The sequence below is a fragment of the Benincasa hispida genome, unplaced genomic scaffold (genome assembly GCF_009727055.1).
Source record: "Benincasa hispida cultivar B227 unplaced genomic scaffold, ASM972705v1 Contig189, whole genome shotgun sequence".
Lineage (NCBI taxonomy): Eukaryota > Viridiplantae > Streptophyta > Magnoliopsida > Cucurbitales > Cucurbitaceae > Benincasa > Benincasa hispida.
In genome coordinates, this window is record NW_024064458.1 from 265,757 (window position 1) to 280,248 (window position 14,492).

General features: G+C 34.8%; 2 protein-coding genes across 9 annotated transcripts in view; both read left to right on the forward strand.

The window, feature by feature from the left end:
- The window catches only part of LOC120069044 (pentatricopeptide repeat-containing protein At2g03880, mitochondrial), a 15,553-nt gene extending 12,241 nt beyond the window's left edge, over positions 1–3,312 (forward strand). The window contains exons 2-7 of one of the 8 annotated variants that reach the window (XM_039020709.1): positions 1,317–1,809; positions 2,102–2,349; positions 2,431–2,643; positions 2,710–2,794; positions 2,873–2,991; positions 3,213–3,312. The gene's annotated coding sequence lies outside the window, so the exon portion shown is untranslated. Of the gene's footprint in view, positions 1–1,316; positions 1,810–2,101; positions 2,350–2,430; positions 2,795–2,872; positions 2,992–3,212 lie in introns of all 8 variants that reach the window. The other 7 variants (XM_039020707.1, XM_039020710.1, XM_039020711.1 and 4 more) reach the window with 7 other exon arrangements.
- On the forward strand, positions 2,335–7,618 carry LOC120069059 (CMP-sialic acid transporter 4-like). Its single transcript, XM_039020739.1, has 10 exons — positions 2,335–2,349; positions 2,431–2,556; positions 5,066–5,156; positions 5,288–5,345; positions 5,451–5,562; positions 5,655–5,734; positions 6,227–6,302; positions 6,408–6,508; positions 6,877–6,948; positions 7,192–7,618. Exons 1-10 carry the CDS (start codon positions 2,335–2,337, stop codon positions 7,487–7,489), a joined length of 1,029 nt encoding a protein of 342 aa, XP_038876667.1. The 3' UTR covers positions 7,490–7,618.
- The last annotated feature ends 6,874 nt before the right edge of the window (positions 7,619–14,492 follow it).

A 14,492-nucleotide genomic window follows, 5' to 3' on the forward strand; every position in this document is an offset into this window, starting at 1 on the left:
ATAAATTATTTTTATTAAAAATCTGGACGGTTAAACCCCTTTTTAAGTATCTAGCTAGGAATAGGTGGTTAGAATTTTGCTAGAAGTTCAAGTTTGTCAAGACCCAAAGAACATTACAGTTCTAGGTAAGTATCAATGTATCATACATTTCGCTGACTGTTATTATTTTCTTTTCATCATAGTTGTCTGGATCGATATTATAATAAATTTCTTTTGGAGCTTTAGTTTTTTCTTTGGGCCAGATGTGAAGTACTTATTAGGATAAGGGAAATTATGAAGTGAACTCTTAATTGCTGCTTGATTCAGTTCATGATTTACATGTGAATGAGATGCATAAAATTGAAATTCTCAAGTATTGTTGGAAAAGGACAAAATTCATTGATGGATTGTGTATCTTTTTAGTTTTAGGCGAGAACGTATATGTTTTACACTACTTGTCTGTGGGAATCCTTCATCTTTGTGAATTTTTTTGGTTAAATTAATAGAAAATTATGTTATTTTATAACCATGAATAGAGGAACCAGATACAACAACATTTCCTTAATGATATATCATATTTCGAACTTGAAAGTTGATTGAGCTATATCTTATGCTAAATTTAGGGGTTGCTGCAAGTTTTCGTAATATCATACATTGTGTTCCGTAGTTATAATTGGTATTGGGTTCCAGCCCGATTTCCCTGGTGATAATTGTAGTTATCACTTTCTGCAGCGGCCCTCGCTCTAAAAAACTTATTGATGAAGATATTAATGAAGCTATGAAGATTTGTCAGGACCATTACCTTGTTGAGTTTTTTTTTCATTTTATAAGTTTAGTTGTTTATATCTATATGTATATTTGTTTGGTTTGTTTATGTTTATGCATTGTTTGCCTAAATGAATTCTAATGCATTATGGTAGATTGTGGGTTATTAATGCATTTTGGGTTAGGTTAATTCTTCATTATCATCATCAAATCTTTTGTTCTCTCTTGTTTAACCATTTCTTGTGCTTCTTCGTCAATTTGAATCTAATTCGTCTTTAGAATCTTGTTTGGATAATCTAGGACTGACTATCTTCATGTCAAAGATTGACCCTCGATGACATCTTTTACTTGGAGATGTTTTTCATGGTTTCGTTTGATTGAATTCTTGTATCCATTTGGTGTGCTTTTTAGTTGCTTGAAGTTCTAGTGTTGCTTTTAGAGGACTTTTTAATTGCTTGAAGCTAAGCTCCACCTATGAAATAAGCTGGTGTCTGCTACATTTTTAATAGTAAACATCCAATATTTTTGTTTCTTCCACATAATAAGAGCTAGTATAACATTGTTTTTACCAGGTGAGCGTCGGTGGAGCCGCACAATGGAATTGTCATTTTATACATCCAGACAAAAAGAAGCATCAAAACTGTGGACAATGATGAAAGACATTTTATATTGGACAATTATGGACAAAATGTAGAAAAATCAAAACTGACATTAAAGATGGTATTCTATTTCGATTGAAAACTAACATTAAAGGTAGTTGACATTGAAATGTTGGTCATGTATAATGTCTGTTGAAAACCGACATTGAAGGCCTTTGATGAATTTTAACTGATATTATACTCCTATAATATCAGTTTTAAACCGACATTAAAGTCTAGTTTTATAGTAGTGAATGCTTCAAATAAATAACTGTTGAGATATTTTTTTTTTTTTTAATCATCTTTTATAAGTTTGAAGAGTCATGCCACGCCCTAGTCAAAAGTAGGAGGCACACTTGTTACTTCAGGACGAATGACTCTCTAGTTATTGATTCCACCACCAAGCAAGGCATGACAGTGGCGTCAGGTAATATTCACATCATGTTGAAATACGTTGAATTAGCCATTTTTGTAATTTATGCTATATTTGCTAAATTAGGGTTTCACCTCATTCTATTTATATCTGAGGTTGGGTCTATTGTATGTATGACATTAAATAATAAGTCCTTTTCTACCGTGGTTTTTCTTTCCTGAATTAGGGTTTTCCACGTAAACTCCTTGTGTCGTCTTCTTTTCTTCTATTTCAATATATCATATGGAACTGTATGCTTACAATGTTATTTCCTTGTCTACTTATTGAAATTTGTCATTGTAAATAGGATCTAGATCACGCAAGAGGCGAACAAGAGGGCATTGTCGAAACTTTGAATTAGACCAATATGTGAGTAATTAACATGGGAGGATCAGGATTGAGATTAAGGCAGAGGTTAGAAAACCAGTTTGTGCTAATGCCAATAGATTTAGCAAGTCCATCGGTACCATTGCTCGAAACACAATTACGTTATGCTGTAACACCTAGAAAGATGTACCAAAAGAAGTATGGAACTTAGCCATGGATCGATTGTCGGTATGTTAATTCTTTTTTACACATTTATGCTCCTTTTGAAATCATGTACATGTACTTATCCTCTTATTCTTAACTATGCAGTCATATTTTGATGTTGATGTGACAAAAAGGCGTATGAAAAAGTATGTATTACGACAATTTCAAAATACGTTCAAAGAATATAGAGCAGAGCTATACAAGCAATACTGTAGGTTCGAGGACCCAAAAGTAGCCCGTGAAAATTCACATGAAAGGATGAAAAATTTAGAAGATTGAAACCGTCTATGCAACAAATGGAAGTCTCTTGAATGGAAGGTATATATTTTCTTCAGACTTGTTATAGACCTAAATAACTCAGTTGTATCAATCACACTGTTGTAGGAAACAATGGAGAGAAACAAGAAGAGTCGAGTGAGTCTCCCTTACCTTCATCGAACCGTGTCCAAGTGATTTATCCAAGTACAAAGTGAAATCCGTGTGCAAACTCATTATTCTTTACTTTATCTCATTAATATGACTAATAGTTTGTGTATTTTATATGTAGAAAATGAAGAATTTTGACGCTGACGAGTTGGATTTATTCCAAAAAGTCATTTTTGTGAAAAAGATGGTTGGGTGAATGACCATGCAAAAGAAGCATGTGCAAGTTATTCTCTATCATAGGTATGTGAAATTATATCTTTCATTATATGTTCAACCCCTTTATTCTGTCATAATGCACCTGAAAATGCAAAAACTCAAGGAAGCAACGTCTCAAGGATTATGCAATCACTTCGACTCACACTTTTTCAAATGACTTTTAAGACAAAAACTTTTGATTTTTTTTTTTTAATTTTCTAATTTATGTTTAAAGTTTTTCATATTATCTAGTTTTTTCCTTTCAGGTTGGTTGCTATGATATGGTTGGAGGAGAACTTTCGGACCAATCACAGATCGCCACGTCATTTATTAAATTAACGACGAAATGCCAAAATCATCAAATTTGGGACCAGTTAAGAATCGACATGTGTCCCAAATTGAAACTGAAGAAGAATTCTGATGACATCACGTGTTTTTGTCACGAACGTCGGGTTGAGTAAAATTAATTTCGCTCAATTCGGCGTTATAATTTGAGCGTTGGTCCAGTTATGCCTAAATGTGTTTTAATTTGGGCCTAAAATGCCAAAATAGGCACGAATCCAATTAATAGGGCCCAAAGGTCAGACCCAAGTCCAATTAATAAGGCCCAAAAGTCAGGTCCAAGTCCAATCAATAGGGTCCAAGGGTCATGCCCAAGTTAGAGGGAATTTTCTACGATTAGAAGACTCCTCGACTCCTGAAGCTGGCCACGCTTGAAGACTAAAGTCTTTAGGAGATACAAGCATTCTGAAGACTGAAGTTATTTGAAGATACAAGCATTTTGACCACACTTGAAGACTGAAGTCCTTTGAAGATACAAACATTCTGAAGACCGAAGTTCTTTGAAGATACAAGCATTATAACCACGCTTGAAAACTGAAGTCCTTTGAATTTTTGCATTACGAACATTCTTCCAAGACTCCAAGCTCAAGAAAATCCACACGTTCTGCTTCTATACATCAAGCGTACACATTCAATCAAGAGAGAATCAGATGATCAAGTACTAGAGATTGAACCACATCGCATCAAATCAACATCAACATCAACACCAACTCAAGTTCAACTCCATGAAACAAGTTTCTTCGGAAACCTCGTGTGAACATTAATCCTCCAAGAAGACCATTAAGCTCAAAGGCCGATCATCCAAAAAGATCAACAAGCCCAAAGGCCGATCGTCCAAGGAGATCAACAAGTCCAGAGGCCGATCGTTCAAGAAGATCATCAAATGTTGGGAATGTCCTAGAACTCGCAGTTCGTGTTAAACATTCTATTTATCAATAAAATATTATTGAGTAACTTATTCAATAAAGTTGTTGATTTTGCATTCTATTATGAACATCCAATAAACATATTCATGGCTATAATGTGAATACTTTAACTTTATGTGGTGATTTAAATAGGATCAAGTTAATAGTTATATAGCCCAAATGATCTAATAAGTATATGGATGAAGTTGAGTATCTAATCCTAGTAATACTATTGAATGCAACCATTTTGTAGTTACAAATGATGTGATCCACAAATCATTTATGTAAAGACATGTGAGTGAGACATCCTATGCAATGAGTTTGCATATAGACTGGACTACGAAAATAGTCACTTTTCTTTATAACGACTATTTACTGTTAAAATTGACTATTTTATTATTTAGTAACCTAGGTTAACTCGATCTTAATCCTGAGCTAACTATGAACTCCTGTTTGTTCGGGATTATCCTTTGATCTGCATGGGTGATAGTAGTCCAACAACACTGCTCAATAAGTATTCCATTTTAGGGATAAGACCGGATGAATAGTTGGGGACATAACCCTGCAAGATGGAATTTACTCCTACAGATACGTTCTCTTAAATACTGATTCCAGGTCTTGAACAATCGGGGTCCCGTCTTCTCATGATCAGGACTTAATTCATAGGTATTATGAATCAAAATTGTTCATTAGAGGGTCAGTAGGAACTTAAGGAACGAGATGTATTCATAGGGGTAAAACGGTGATCTTGACCCAACTGTGATTACGAACAACCTGTGAAGGATCGACTTATTGATCATGGTTCGTAAAACATGAAGTGCATTCCACCAGTATTTTGATCTTTGATGTGAATTGTATGAATATAATTGTAGGAGAAAGATGGCAATGGGGACGGCAGTGGGGTTAGTGTCGCTGTGGCAGATGACATAGAGAGCTTGTGCGGCGGGAAAGCAATTTCAGGTGGTATGTTATTGTGCGGCTCGCTTTGGGTAATCTATCTCTTTTTTTTCCCCCGAATCGAGTCTTTGCCATCATAATTTGCTTTTGGTTTATGCTTCTTGTGGTTCTAATGTGTTCATATATGAAAATTGCAGCGAGTAATGTGGCAAAATTGGGGGCAAATTCTTTTGATCGGTCTAAGTGGCAACAAAAGTATGATTTATGAGGAAACATATTTGATTTCAATAAAGTTGTCATTAGTTCCCCTTTGGGTTAGATTTTAATTGATTTCCTTTTCCAAATGATTTGTTGAATTAGGTCCATAGTTACACTTGCATTAACAGTTCTTACTAGTTCACAAGCAATACTCATCGTGTGGTCCAAGAGAGCTGGAAAATATGAATACAGTGTTACCACCGCAAATTTCATGGTGAGTAAAACCAAATACTGATTTGGTGCTTATTATTTCTTTACTAAATGGGTGGTTGTGGCATATTTATAAATAATATCCTTTGGTAATAGGTGGAGACTTTGAAGTGTGTTTTGTCGCTTGCAGCTTTGAGTCAAATCTGGGAAAGTGAAGGTGTGACCGAAGATAACAAGTAATTTCATTAGCTTCCTTTTTTCCCCTGTTATGGAAATTAGATTTAGTTCATAGAGGAGTTGATGCAAAATTTTCTTTTTCGTTTCAAATTAGCACATATTGGACAAAAATCAAACTGTCAGTTATAAGAATGAACTGGGTAGATGAGGAAAGTGCCAAACATTCAACTTGAAACAGTTTAGTTATAGGAATTAATCTATTATGTAACTTCTTTATTAGGACCATGTGTTTATGGCTCTCAATATGCTTTACCTTTGTGGTTTGGTGGATTATATTCTTGGCTAGACAAGAAATGTGACTAAAGAGGTGGTGGAATAATTTTGAATTTAACTGATCTCAAATTAGATCTCAGTTGGAATTGCTATGACCAATTATGTCGCTTGTATTTCCGTTCTTGGCCAACATGCTTTTGGTACCATTCAGTATAGTGACTGAGTGAGCAATGAGCATTCTACATTTTTCTTCTCATTTGTCCTTCAAATTTGACTAGGTTGAGCACAACGTATGATGAGGTTATTGTATACTCTATTCCTGCAGCACTTTATCTTGTCAAGAATTTACTCCAGGTTTGGGTTTTCCCTTTCTAAAGTTGTTCCTTTAGTCTCTTCCACCAGTAATATACAGTGTCCTTGTTTATGCAAGTGTATTCACTTTTATTTTTCATGTGGCAGTATTATATTTTTGCTTATGTGGATGCACCGGGTTATCAGATATTGAAGAATTTTAATATCATCAGCACTGGTATTTTATACAGAATCATACTTAAAAAAAAGTAAGTCAGTTCCCATTAGTTAGAGTTCTATTCTTTTAGTTGTAGAAAGAATAATTGATAGCCAAGCTTAGTAGTTACTATTGCATTGCAAGTGTGCTTATATAGCGAGCGAAATAGAATTACTTAAAAGAAAATGTGTGAACTGGGGAAATGCACTTCTTTTTCATTTCCCCATCTTCCCCCACCCCATTTTTCACTCCACGAATGATGAGCTAATTCAGGCCCTATCACTGGCTATTACATTTTAAGCTGAATGGGAAATGACTGCTAGAACAACCCCTAAAGTCGCCAAATCTTCTCAATCGGTTGGATTGTAGTTATTGAGGAATATTTGTTTGGATTATGTTTTAACAGGAATCATATTTCAGGTTAAGTGAGATTCAGTTGGCAGCATTTATTCTACTATGTGCTGGGTGCACTACTGCACAGTTAAATTCAAAGTAAGTTTTTTGCCAGCTGTTCTATTGCTTACTATTGAGTTGCAATTGTTTGGATCTCTTCCGAGTATGTATATTCAGGATGCTACTCGGAACCAGAAATGCCATGAAATTTCTTCAGGAACTAAGTTTTTGCATGTTCAGTTCCTACCTCAATTTCTCAGTGATCAATTAATAGATACTTGTCCGAAGTCTTATTTTATGAATACAATTACTGAATGCATTATATATTCATTTTCTTTGCAGCTCTGATCATGTTCTTCAAACACCTTTTCAAGGTTGTCTGATGGCTATAGTGAGTTCCAAATCTGTAATGCTTTATGAGGGTGTGTGTTGTGTGGGAAGAGTGATGCTTAAAGTACTTATTATCTTAATGGTGGTTGATTCTTGTATAGATCATGGAAGACATTTAATATTGGACAATTATGGACAAAATGTAGGTGAAAAATCAAAACTGACATTAAAGATGGTATTCTATTTCGGTCGAAAACTAACATTGAAGGTAGCTGGCATTGAAATGTTGGTCATGTATAATGTCTGTTGAAAACCGACATTGAAGGCCTTTGATAACACGATCTTTGATGTCGGATTTTAACTGATATTGTACCCCTATAATATCAGTTTTAAATCGACATTAAAGTCCAGTTTTATAGTAGTGAATGCTTCAAATAAATAACTGTTGAGATTAATTTTTTTTTTCAATCATCTTTTGTAAGTTTGAAGATTCATGCCACACCCTAGTCAAAAGTAGGAGGCACACTTGTTACGACTGAAGAAAATTAATTTCACTCAATTCAACGTTATAATTTGGCCGTTGGTCCAGTTACGCCCAAATGTGGGCTTAATTTGGGTCTAAAATGCCAAAATAAGCCCAAATCCAATTAATAGGACCCAAAGGTTAGATCCATGTTTAATTAATAAAGCTCAAAAGTCAGGTCCAAGTCCAATTAATAGAGTCCAATGGTCATACGTGATTGAGGTAGTTCCTTTTATCATTTGGTATCAGAGCTTTCGCTCTAAATAGACTATATCTTTTCTTATTTTCCTTTCTATGCTATCTTCTTTCTTTAAATCATTTTATTCGTTTCCAATTTTTCTTGTTTCTCTTCATCTTCTCATTTATTATTCTTACTTCGTATACTAAACTTGTAGAAAAAAAGTTTGTGAAAAAAAAGAAAAGAAAAAGTGTTATTTTTTTCTTGTGTCCTTTAATATTCTTTTATTTCCTTCACATTTCAGTATACTTGCTGGAAAAATTAGAAAAAGAAATTGTCTTTGCATCTTTCCATAATATTTTTTTTTTAAAAAAAAACTTCGAGATTTAGTGGCTTTTCGCATTATATGCTATATTGGAATTTCTTGCATGATTTTCTTGAGAATACTTGCTAAAGAAGACATCATTGGGTGATGAACCACAGTGATGATAGTTTTTGGAAGAACATTCGAGAAAGTTTGGTTGAATTACATAATTCAATGGATTAAATATCTCAATTGAATCAAGAGTTGAGGTTGCAAGAACAAGTAAGGATGAATCGTGTCATCCAACCTTTTCCAAGTCAAGAAGATTTTCCAATATTTGAAGATGAGCAATCAATTCACAAGGATGGAGATCAATCTAAAGTTGACGAGGAAGATACCAATGGTGAGGTTGCTGAGGTGAACAAGGAGATATTTGAATTATGTGTTGAGATGAATAATTATGATCATCAAAGTTTGAGAGAGGATTCTAAAGGTTGTAGTTATAGAGAGCGATGAGATACTTGAAGTATGTGAGGTCATGACAAACTCCGTAAAGCAAAGTGAAGACAGTTTCGAGACAAAGAAAATGAACAAAAGTGAGATATGGGTGACAAAAATAAAAGAAGATGTAATTAAGAGGGAAAATGAAAAAAAAAATTGAGTGAAAAAAATCATGAGAGTGAGATTATTGTTCTAACTAATGTTATTTCTTCTTATTTTCGGTGTGTTTTTTATGATTCATCAAAAGCAAAGTGGAGCATCAAGTTTGAAAGATTCAATCAACGACGAATGGGGAGGAGTGCTCTTCAAAGAAATTTCACATTTGATTTTGGAGAAGACGAGCCTTTCAAACTTCTTTCCAAAGTTCGAGACGATAGTTACAAAGTTGCGTTACAAGGTCATCTAAGATTCGAGGACGAATCTTCTTGAAGAAGGGGAGAATGATAAGCAAATAATTGGCAATGATTAGGAGCTAGAGTATTAAAAGACTTGCTTCCAAGTTAAGCTTCCAAATTTGAAGAGTTACAACCCTTCAAGAATCAAAGCCACCAAAAGTCGTCATGAATGTAAAAGTTCAAATTCATTTACATTATTAACATCCCATGAATTTAATTAATGTTATGAATTTACATTTATTAGAGTAGTTGAAAGGGTATTAGATGAATGTAGCCAATATAGGTGAAATGTTGCACCATTTTATAGTGTCTATTCAATTAGTTTAAATTGGGCTGTAATCTCCACATTTAGAACAAGACTTTGAATTTGAATGAAATTTCATTAGAATATATTCTCTCAAGCTTTATGCTTTTTCTTTGTATTCTTGTATTTAGAATGCATGTATTAAACCCTAAACCCTAAACCCTAAACCCTAAACCCTAAAACCCTAAACCCTAAAACCCTAAAACCCTAAACCCTAAACCCTAAACCCTAAACCCTAAACCCTAGTTGATTGATCAATTAGATTGTGAAGAGTTCGAAATCTTGAAGTTAGGAACAAATTCTTCTATTTGTTTACCTTTCTTGGGGATCATTTTGTTTATTGGTGGTTATTCTTATTATCGTTGTGGGGCTTCACCTAGAATAAAGGGGTTCTCATACGTGATTGAGGTAGTTCCTTTTATCACATCCACACGCTCTGCTTCTATACATCAAGCGTACGCATTCAACCAAAAGAGAATCAGATCAGTTACTAGAGGTCGAACCACATCACATCAATCAACATCAACACTAACTCAAGTTCAACTCCACGAAACAAGTTTCTTCAGAATCCTCATGTGAACACTAATCCTCCAAGAAGATCATTAAGCCCAAAGGTCGATTATCCAAGAAGATCGATAAGCCCAAAGGCTGATCGTCCTAGAAGATCAAAAGCCCAAATACCGATCGTCTAAAAAGATCAACAAGCACAAGGGCTGACCATTCAAGAAGATCAACCAGCTTAAAGACTAGTTTATTTTGAAAACATCAAATATGTATTAGAGATTATACTCACTTTCCACAAAATTAATACAAATACAAAATCCAAGTTCCATGAAATAAATTTCTCTTGAAGACTCGTGCGAAGAAATTGAAGATCAACGAGCCCAAAGACCGATCTTCTAAGAAGATTAATAAGCCCAAAGGTCGATCATCCAAAAAGATCATCAAGCCCAAAGGCCGATCATCCAAGAAGATCAACAAGTCCAAAAACCAATCGTCCAAAAAGATCATCAAGTCTAAAAGTCGATCATCCAAGAAAATCAACAAGCCCAAAGGCCGATCATTCAAGAAGATCAACCAGATTAAAGACTAGTTTATTTTGGAAGTATCAAAATATTATGTATTAAAGATTGTACTCATTTTCCACAAAATTAATACAAATACAAAGTTCAAATTCCACGAAATAAATTTCTCTTGAAATTTCGTGCAAACAAATTCGCACGTCCAATGGGACATATCTACTCTCATCTCACTCGTCATCCGAGTCAATAAATCTACAAATGGCACCAAAGAAAATTGCATCCAAAGCTACCGTCGCAAGCGACACTTACATAAGCTTTGTCATCACGGAATAGCTAATGGAATCTCTTAAATGCGAGGGATTGTTATCAGAGAAAATCCCTTGTTCGACAGTTATGTTTGTGCTACTGATCCATCAGATAAAGAATCACACTTTGATTTAGTATCATTCATGGTGATTGACGTAACGGCCGAGTTAGCCATGGCAGATATGGAAAGGAAGATAAATTTCCTAATGAAAGCTATAGAAGAGCGAGATCATGAAATCACTGCTTTAAGAGATCAAATACATGCTCAAGAAACCGTTGAGTCGAGTCAATCTCCAACTACAAAAATCAATGACAAAGGAAAGACTGTCTTGTAGGAAGACCAACCGCATCTACCTCTGTTGTCGCTCGGTCAGTTCAACAGCTGCAAAATATGATTACAAACTCCATAAGGGCTTAGTATGGAGGACCATCACAATCTTCCTTTATGTACTCCAAGCCGTACACTAAGATGATCGACAACTTGAGAACTGTCTCTTATACACATCTAGATGTGTATAAGAGACAGCGCTCGGTCAGTTCAACAGCTGCAAAATATGATTACAAACTCCATAAGGGCTTAGTATGGAGGACCATCACAATCTTCCTTTATGTACTCCAAGCCGTACACTAAGAGAATCGACAATCTGAGAATGCCAGCTGGGTATCAACCTTCAAAATTCTAGCAGTTCAATGGAAAGGGTAATCCGAAACAACATGTTGCTCACTTCATTGAAACCTGCGAAAATGCAGGAACTAGAGGAGACCAGCTAGTCGAGCAGTTCGTCCGTACATTGAAAGGAAACGCTTTCGATTGGTATACTGATCTAGAGCCGGAAGCGATTGATAGCTAGGAACAGTTGGAAAGAGAGTTCCTCAACCGCTTCTATAGCGTAAGGCACACCGTTAGCTCCATGATGGAGCTGACGAACACAAAACAGTGGAAGGGAGAGCTGGTCATCGATTACATCAACCGATGGAGAGCTCTGAGTCTGGATTGCAAAGATAGACTCACTGAATTACTTGTAGTGGAGATGTGCATCCAAGACATGCACTGGGAACTTCTCTATATTATGCAAAGGATAAAGTCTTGTATATTTAAGAAGTTGGCAACACGAGCTCATAATATGAAGTTGAGCATCGCCAACAGGGGAACTAAAGATTTCATAGTCCCTAAAGAAAGAAAGGATAAGGAAGAAATTAAGGGCATTGAAGAGATAATGAGTAGTGCCACAAAAGACTCTATGGGTCGTTCAAATGACCCTGCTGAAATTTTCCTCCAAAGGAAAAGAAACAAAGTTTGAAAGAAAGCATGATGGTGGCCAGAAGCGTCACCCAACTCTCAAAGAAAGACAGGAGAAGGTTTATCCATTCCCTGACTTTCATATATGCATATATATATATATATATATTGGGGTTAAACAAAAATAAAAACAAAGAAAAAATAAATAAATATTTATTTATTTATTGGGGTTATAAAAAAAATATTTATTAATTTATTGGGGTAAAAAAAAACAAAAATAAAAACATCAAAATAAAATAAAACCAAACTAACCAATATTCGGACCAAATAAAGAAACACGACCAAAAGACTCCTTCCAAATGGATTGAACACTCCCTCCAAGAGGTAGTTTGATTTCTTCTAGGATTACAGAAGCTCTGTTTCTCTTCAATTTCACAACTTACTTTAGTCGTTTTTCCAGTAAATTCTTCCGCTCAAATTCTAGAATGTGTAATAGTTGTTCGAGTTCAATTTCTTCTAGGTCTCTATAACTCTGTTTTTTCCTTCATAGCTTGTTTCAGGTTTTTCCAGTTCTGCTCAAGTTCTCCTTTATTTCTTTCCTGTTTGCTCCTCTTTTAGGTCTTCAACCTCCAGAATCCCTAGCAAAGCTTTTACCATGTCTGACTCATCTCTGCCTTCGAATTCCTCTGAGGTTCTCGTCTCTGTCTTTGCGTTGAATTATTGAGGGAGTTTGTTTTACATTAATTGATTTTATGTTTAGCAATTACTAATGTTCTATTGTTCTTCCCCATGAGAGATCTTCTTTATGATTGTTTATCTACTTCAAGTATAGCATGAATCTGCTCTGTTTTGAAAAGAATTTGGTTGTCTCAATTTGACTTGATATAAATAATGAAAACTTCTCAAAAGCTTGCTTATTAAGGTTTAGGGTTAGGAAGAGATGTCCTTAAGCCATTCTCACATTAACACTTTATTTAACAATTGTTCAACTATGAAAAATAGGATAGTGGTTTGTTAACGTCGCTATGAATTTAAGAGTTGATGTTTCACATATTGAAGGTATAGGCCTATTTTTCAGATATAGGCAATTTTACATCCTCAACTATAACGGCAAGATGGTTTTTGAACATTTCCCCCTTCAATTCTCTATTTAAAACATATGCAAAAGTAATTATCTGATTTGAATTTCTTAACAATAGGATAGTAGTTCGTTCACGTCGTTATGAGTTTAGGAGTTGATGTTTGACATATTGAATGTATGAGCCTATGTTTTTAAGGTGGTCACAGCTTCCAAGTATGGATGTAGCAATAACACTGATTGTTTGTAGCTTTTTTATAAAGCCACTTGAGACATATCTCTCCATCCATCACATGGTAGAGGAGCCCACCTTGAAGACCATTTTTAGAGTTGTCATACGCCTGACCATTGCATATCTCATCATCACATTACTTGTGATTTATGGCAAATTGCTTTGGTTGTTCATTTCTCTGTGAGAGTATATGGCCATCACAATTGTGATATGCATAATAATTGGTAGACTTTTTATGCTAATTGGGTATTACCCTTCTTTTCTTCTAGTAGTGTCAGATCCTTAAGAAGGTGAATTTCAAGAAGATTCCCAAGGAGGAAATGATACTTCCTGTCTAAATCTGCTTTTCTAGTACATATGAGCTATTTAGCTTACATCATTATGAATCATTTAACTTACATCAATACAACAATTGTGTATAGATGCTTTTTTTAGGGTAGGAGATTTTCTGATTGAAAACTCTTCCTTTGACCCATCCAATGCTTTTATAAGACCAAGAATAAGTTTGTATATTGCTGCTTCTTTTAGGGTAGGAAATGCTCTGAGTTGACCCATCCAATCCTTTTATAAGACCAAGAATAAGTTTGTATATTGTTGCTTCTTTTAGGATAGGAAATGTTTTGATTGAGAAAACTCTTCCTTTGACCCATCCAATGCTTTTATAAGACCAAGTACAAGTTTGTATATTGCTTTTCTTTTTACTATTTTTGTTATACAAGGATGTATATGTACTTACAATTATTGTTTGAGTCTATGCACATTAATTGCTACAAAAAAAAAAAAAAAAGAGTTAGTAATAAGTTGAAATATCAACTTACTGAGGGCCAGTTTGGATTGACTTTTTAAGTTGAAATATCAACTTACTGAGGGCCAGTTTGGATTGACTTTTTAAATGCTTAAAAATAATTTTTTTCCCATTAAGGAACACTTTTTCAAGCTCTTAGAAAGTCAATCCAAATAGGCCATAAGTTGAGTTTTTACTTTTCTTTAGGAGGTCATAGAACATCCCTTGTGATTCTTTTTTTTTTCTCAGATGGTGGGGCTTGAATTTGAGATTGTCATGAACCCTATTTAAGGTAGCTAAAGGAATCTTTCCATTGAAAAACGAATCAGAGTTTCTTTCATTCCAAATCAACCAAATGGTTGATCTTCTAATGTGAAGCCACATAACCTTTTTGGACTGTCTGTAACGGCGATGGTAAGTCACCCTTACAGATGATTTGGAATGAA

Excerpts from the sequence above, each read along its gene's own strand:
- LOC120069059 (XM_039020739.1), top strand. Across the intron at positions 5,157-5,287 it reads CGGGAAAGCAATTTCAGGTG|CGAGTAATGTGGCAAAATTG; the intron begins GTATGTTATTGT and ends TGAAAATTGCAG. Across the intron at positions 6,949-7,191 it reads ACTGCACAGTTAAATTCAAA|CTCTGATCATGTTCTTCAAA; the intron begins GTAAGTTTTTTG and ends TTTTCTTTGCAG.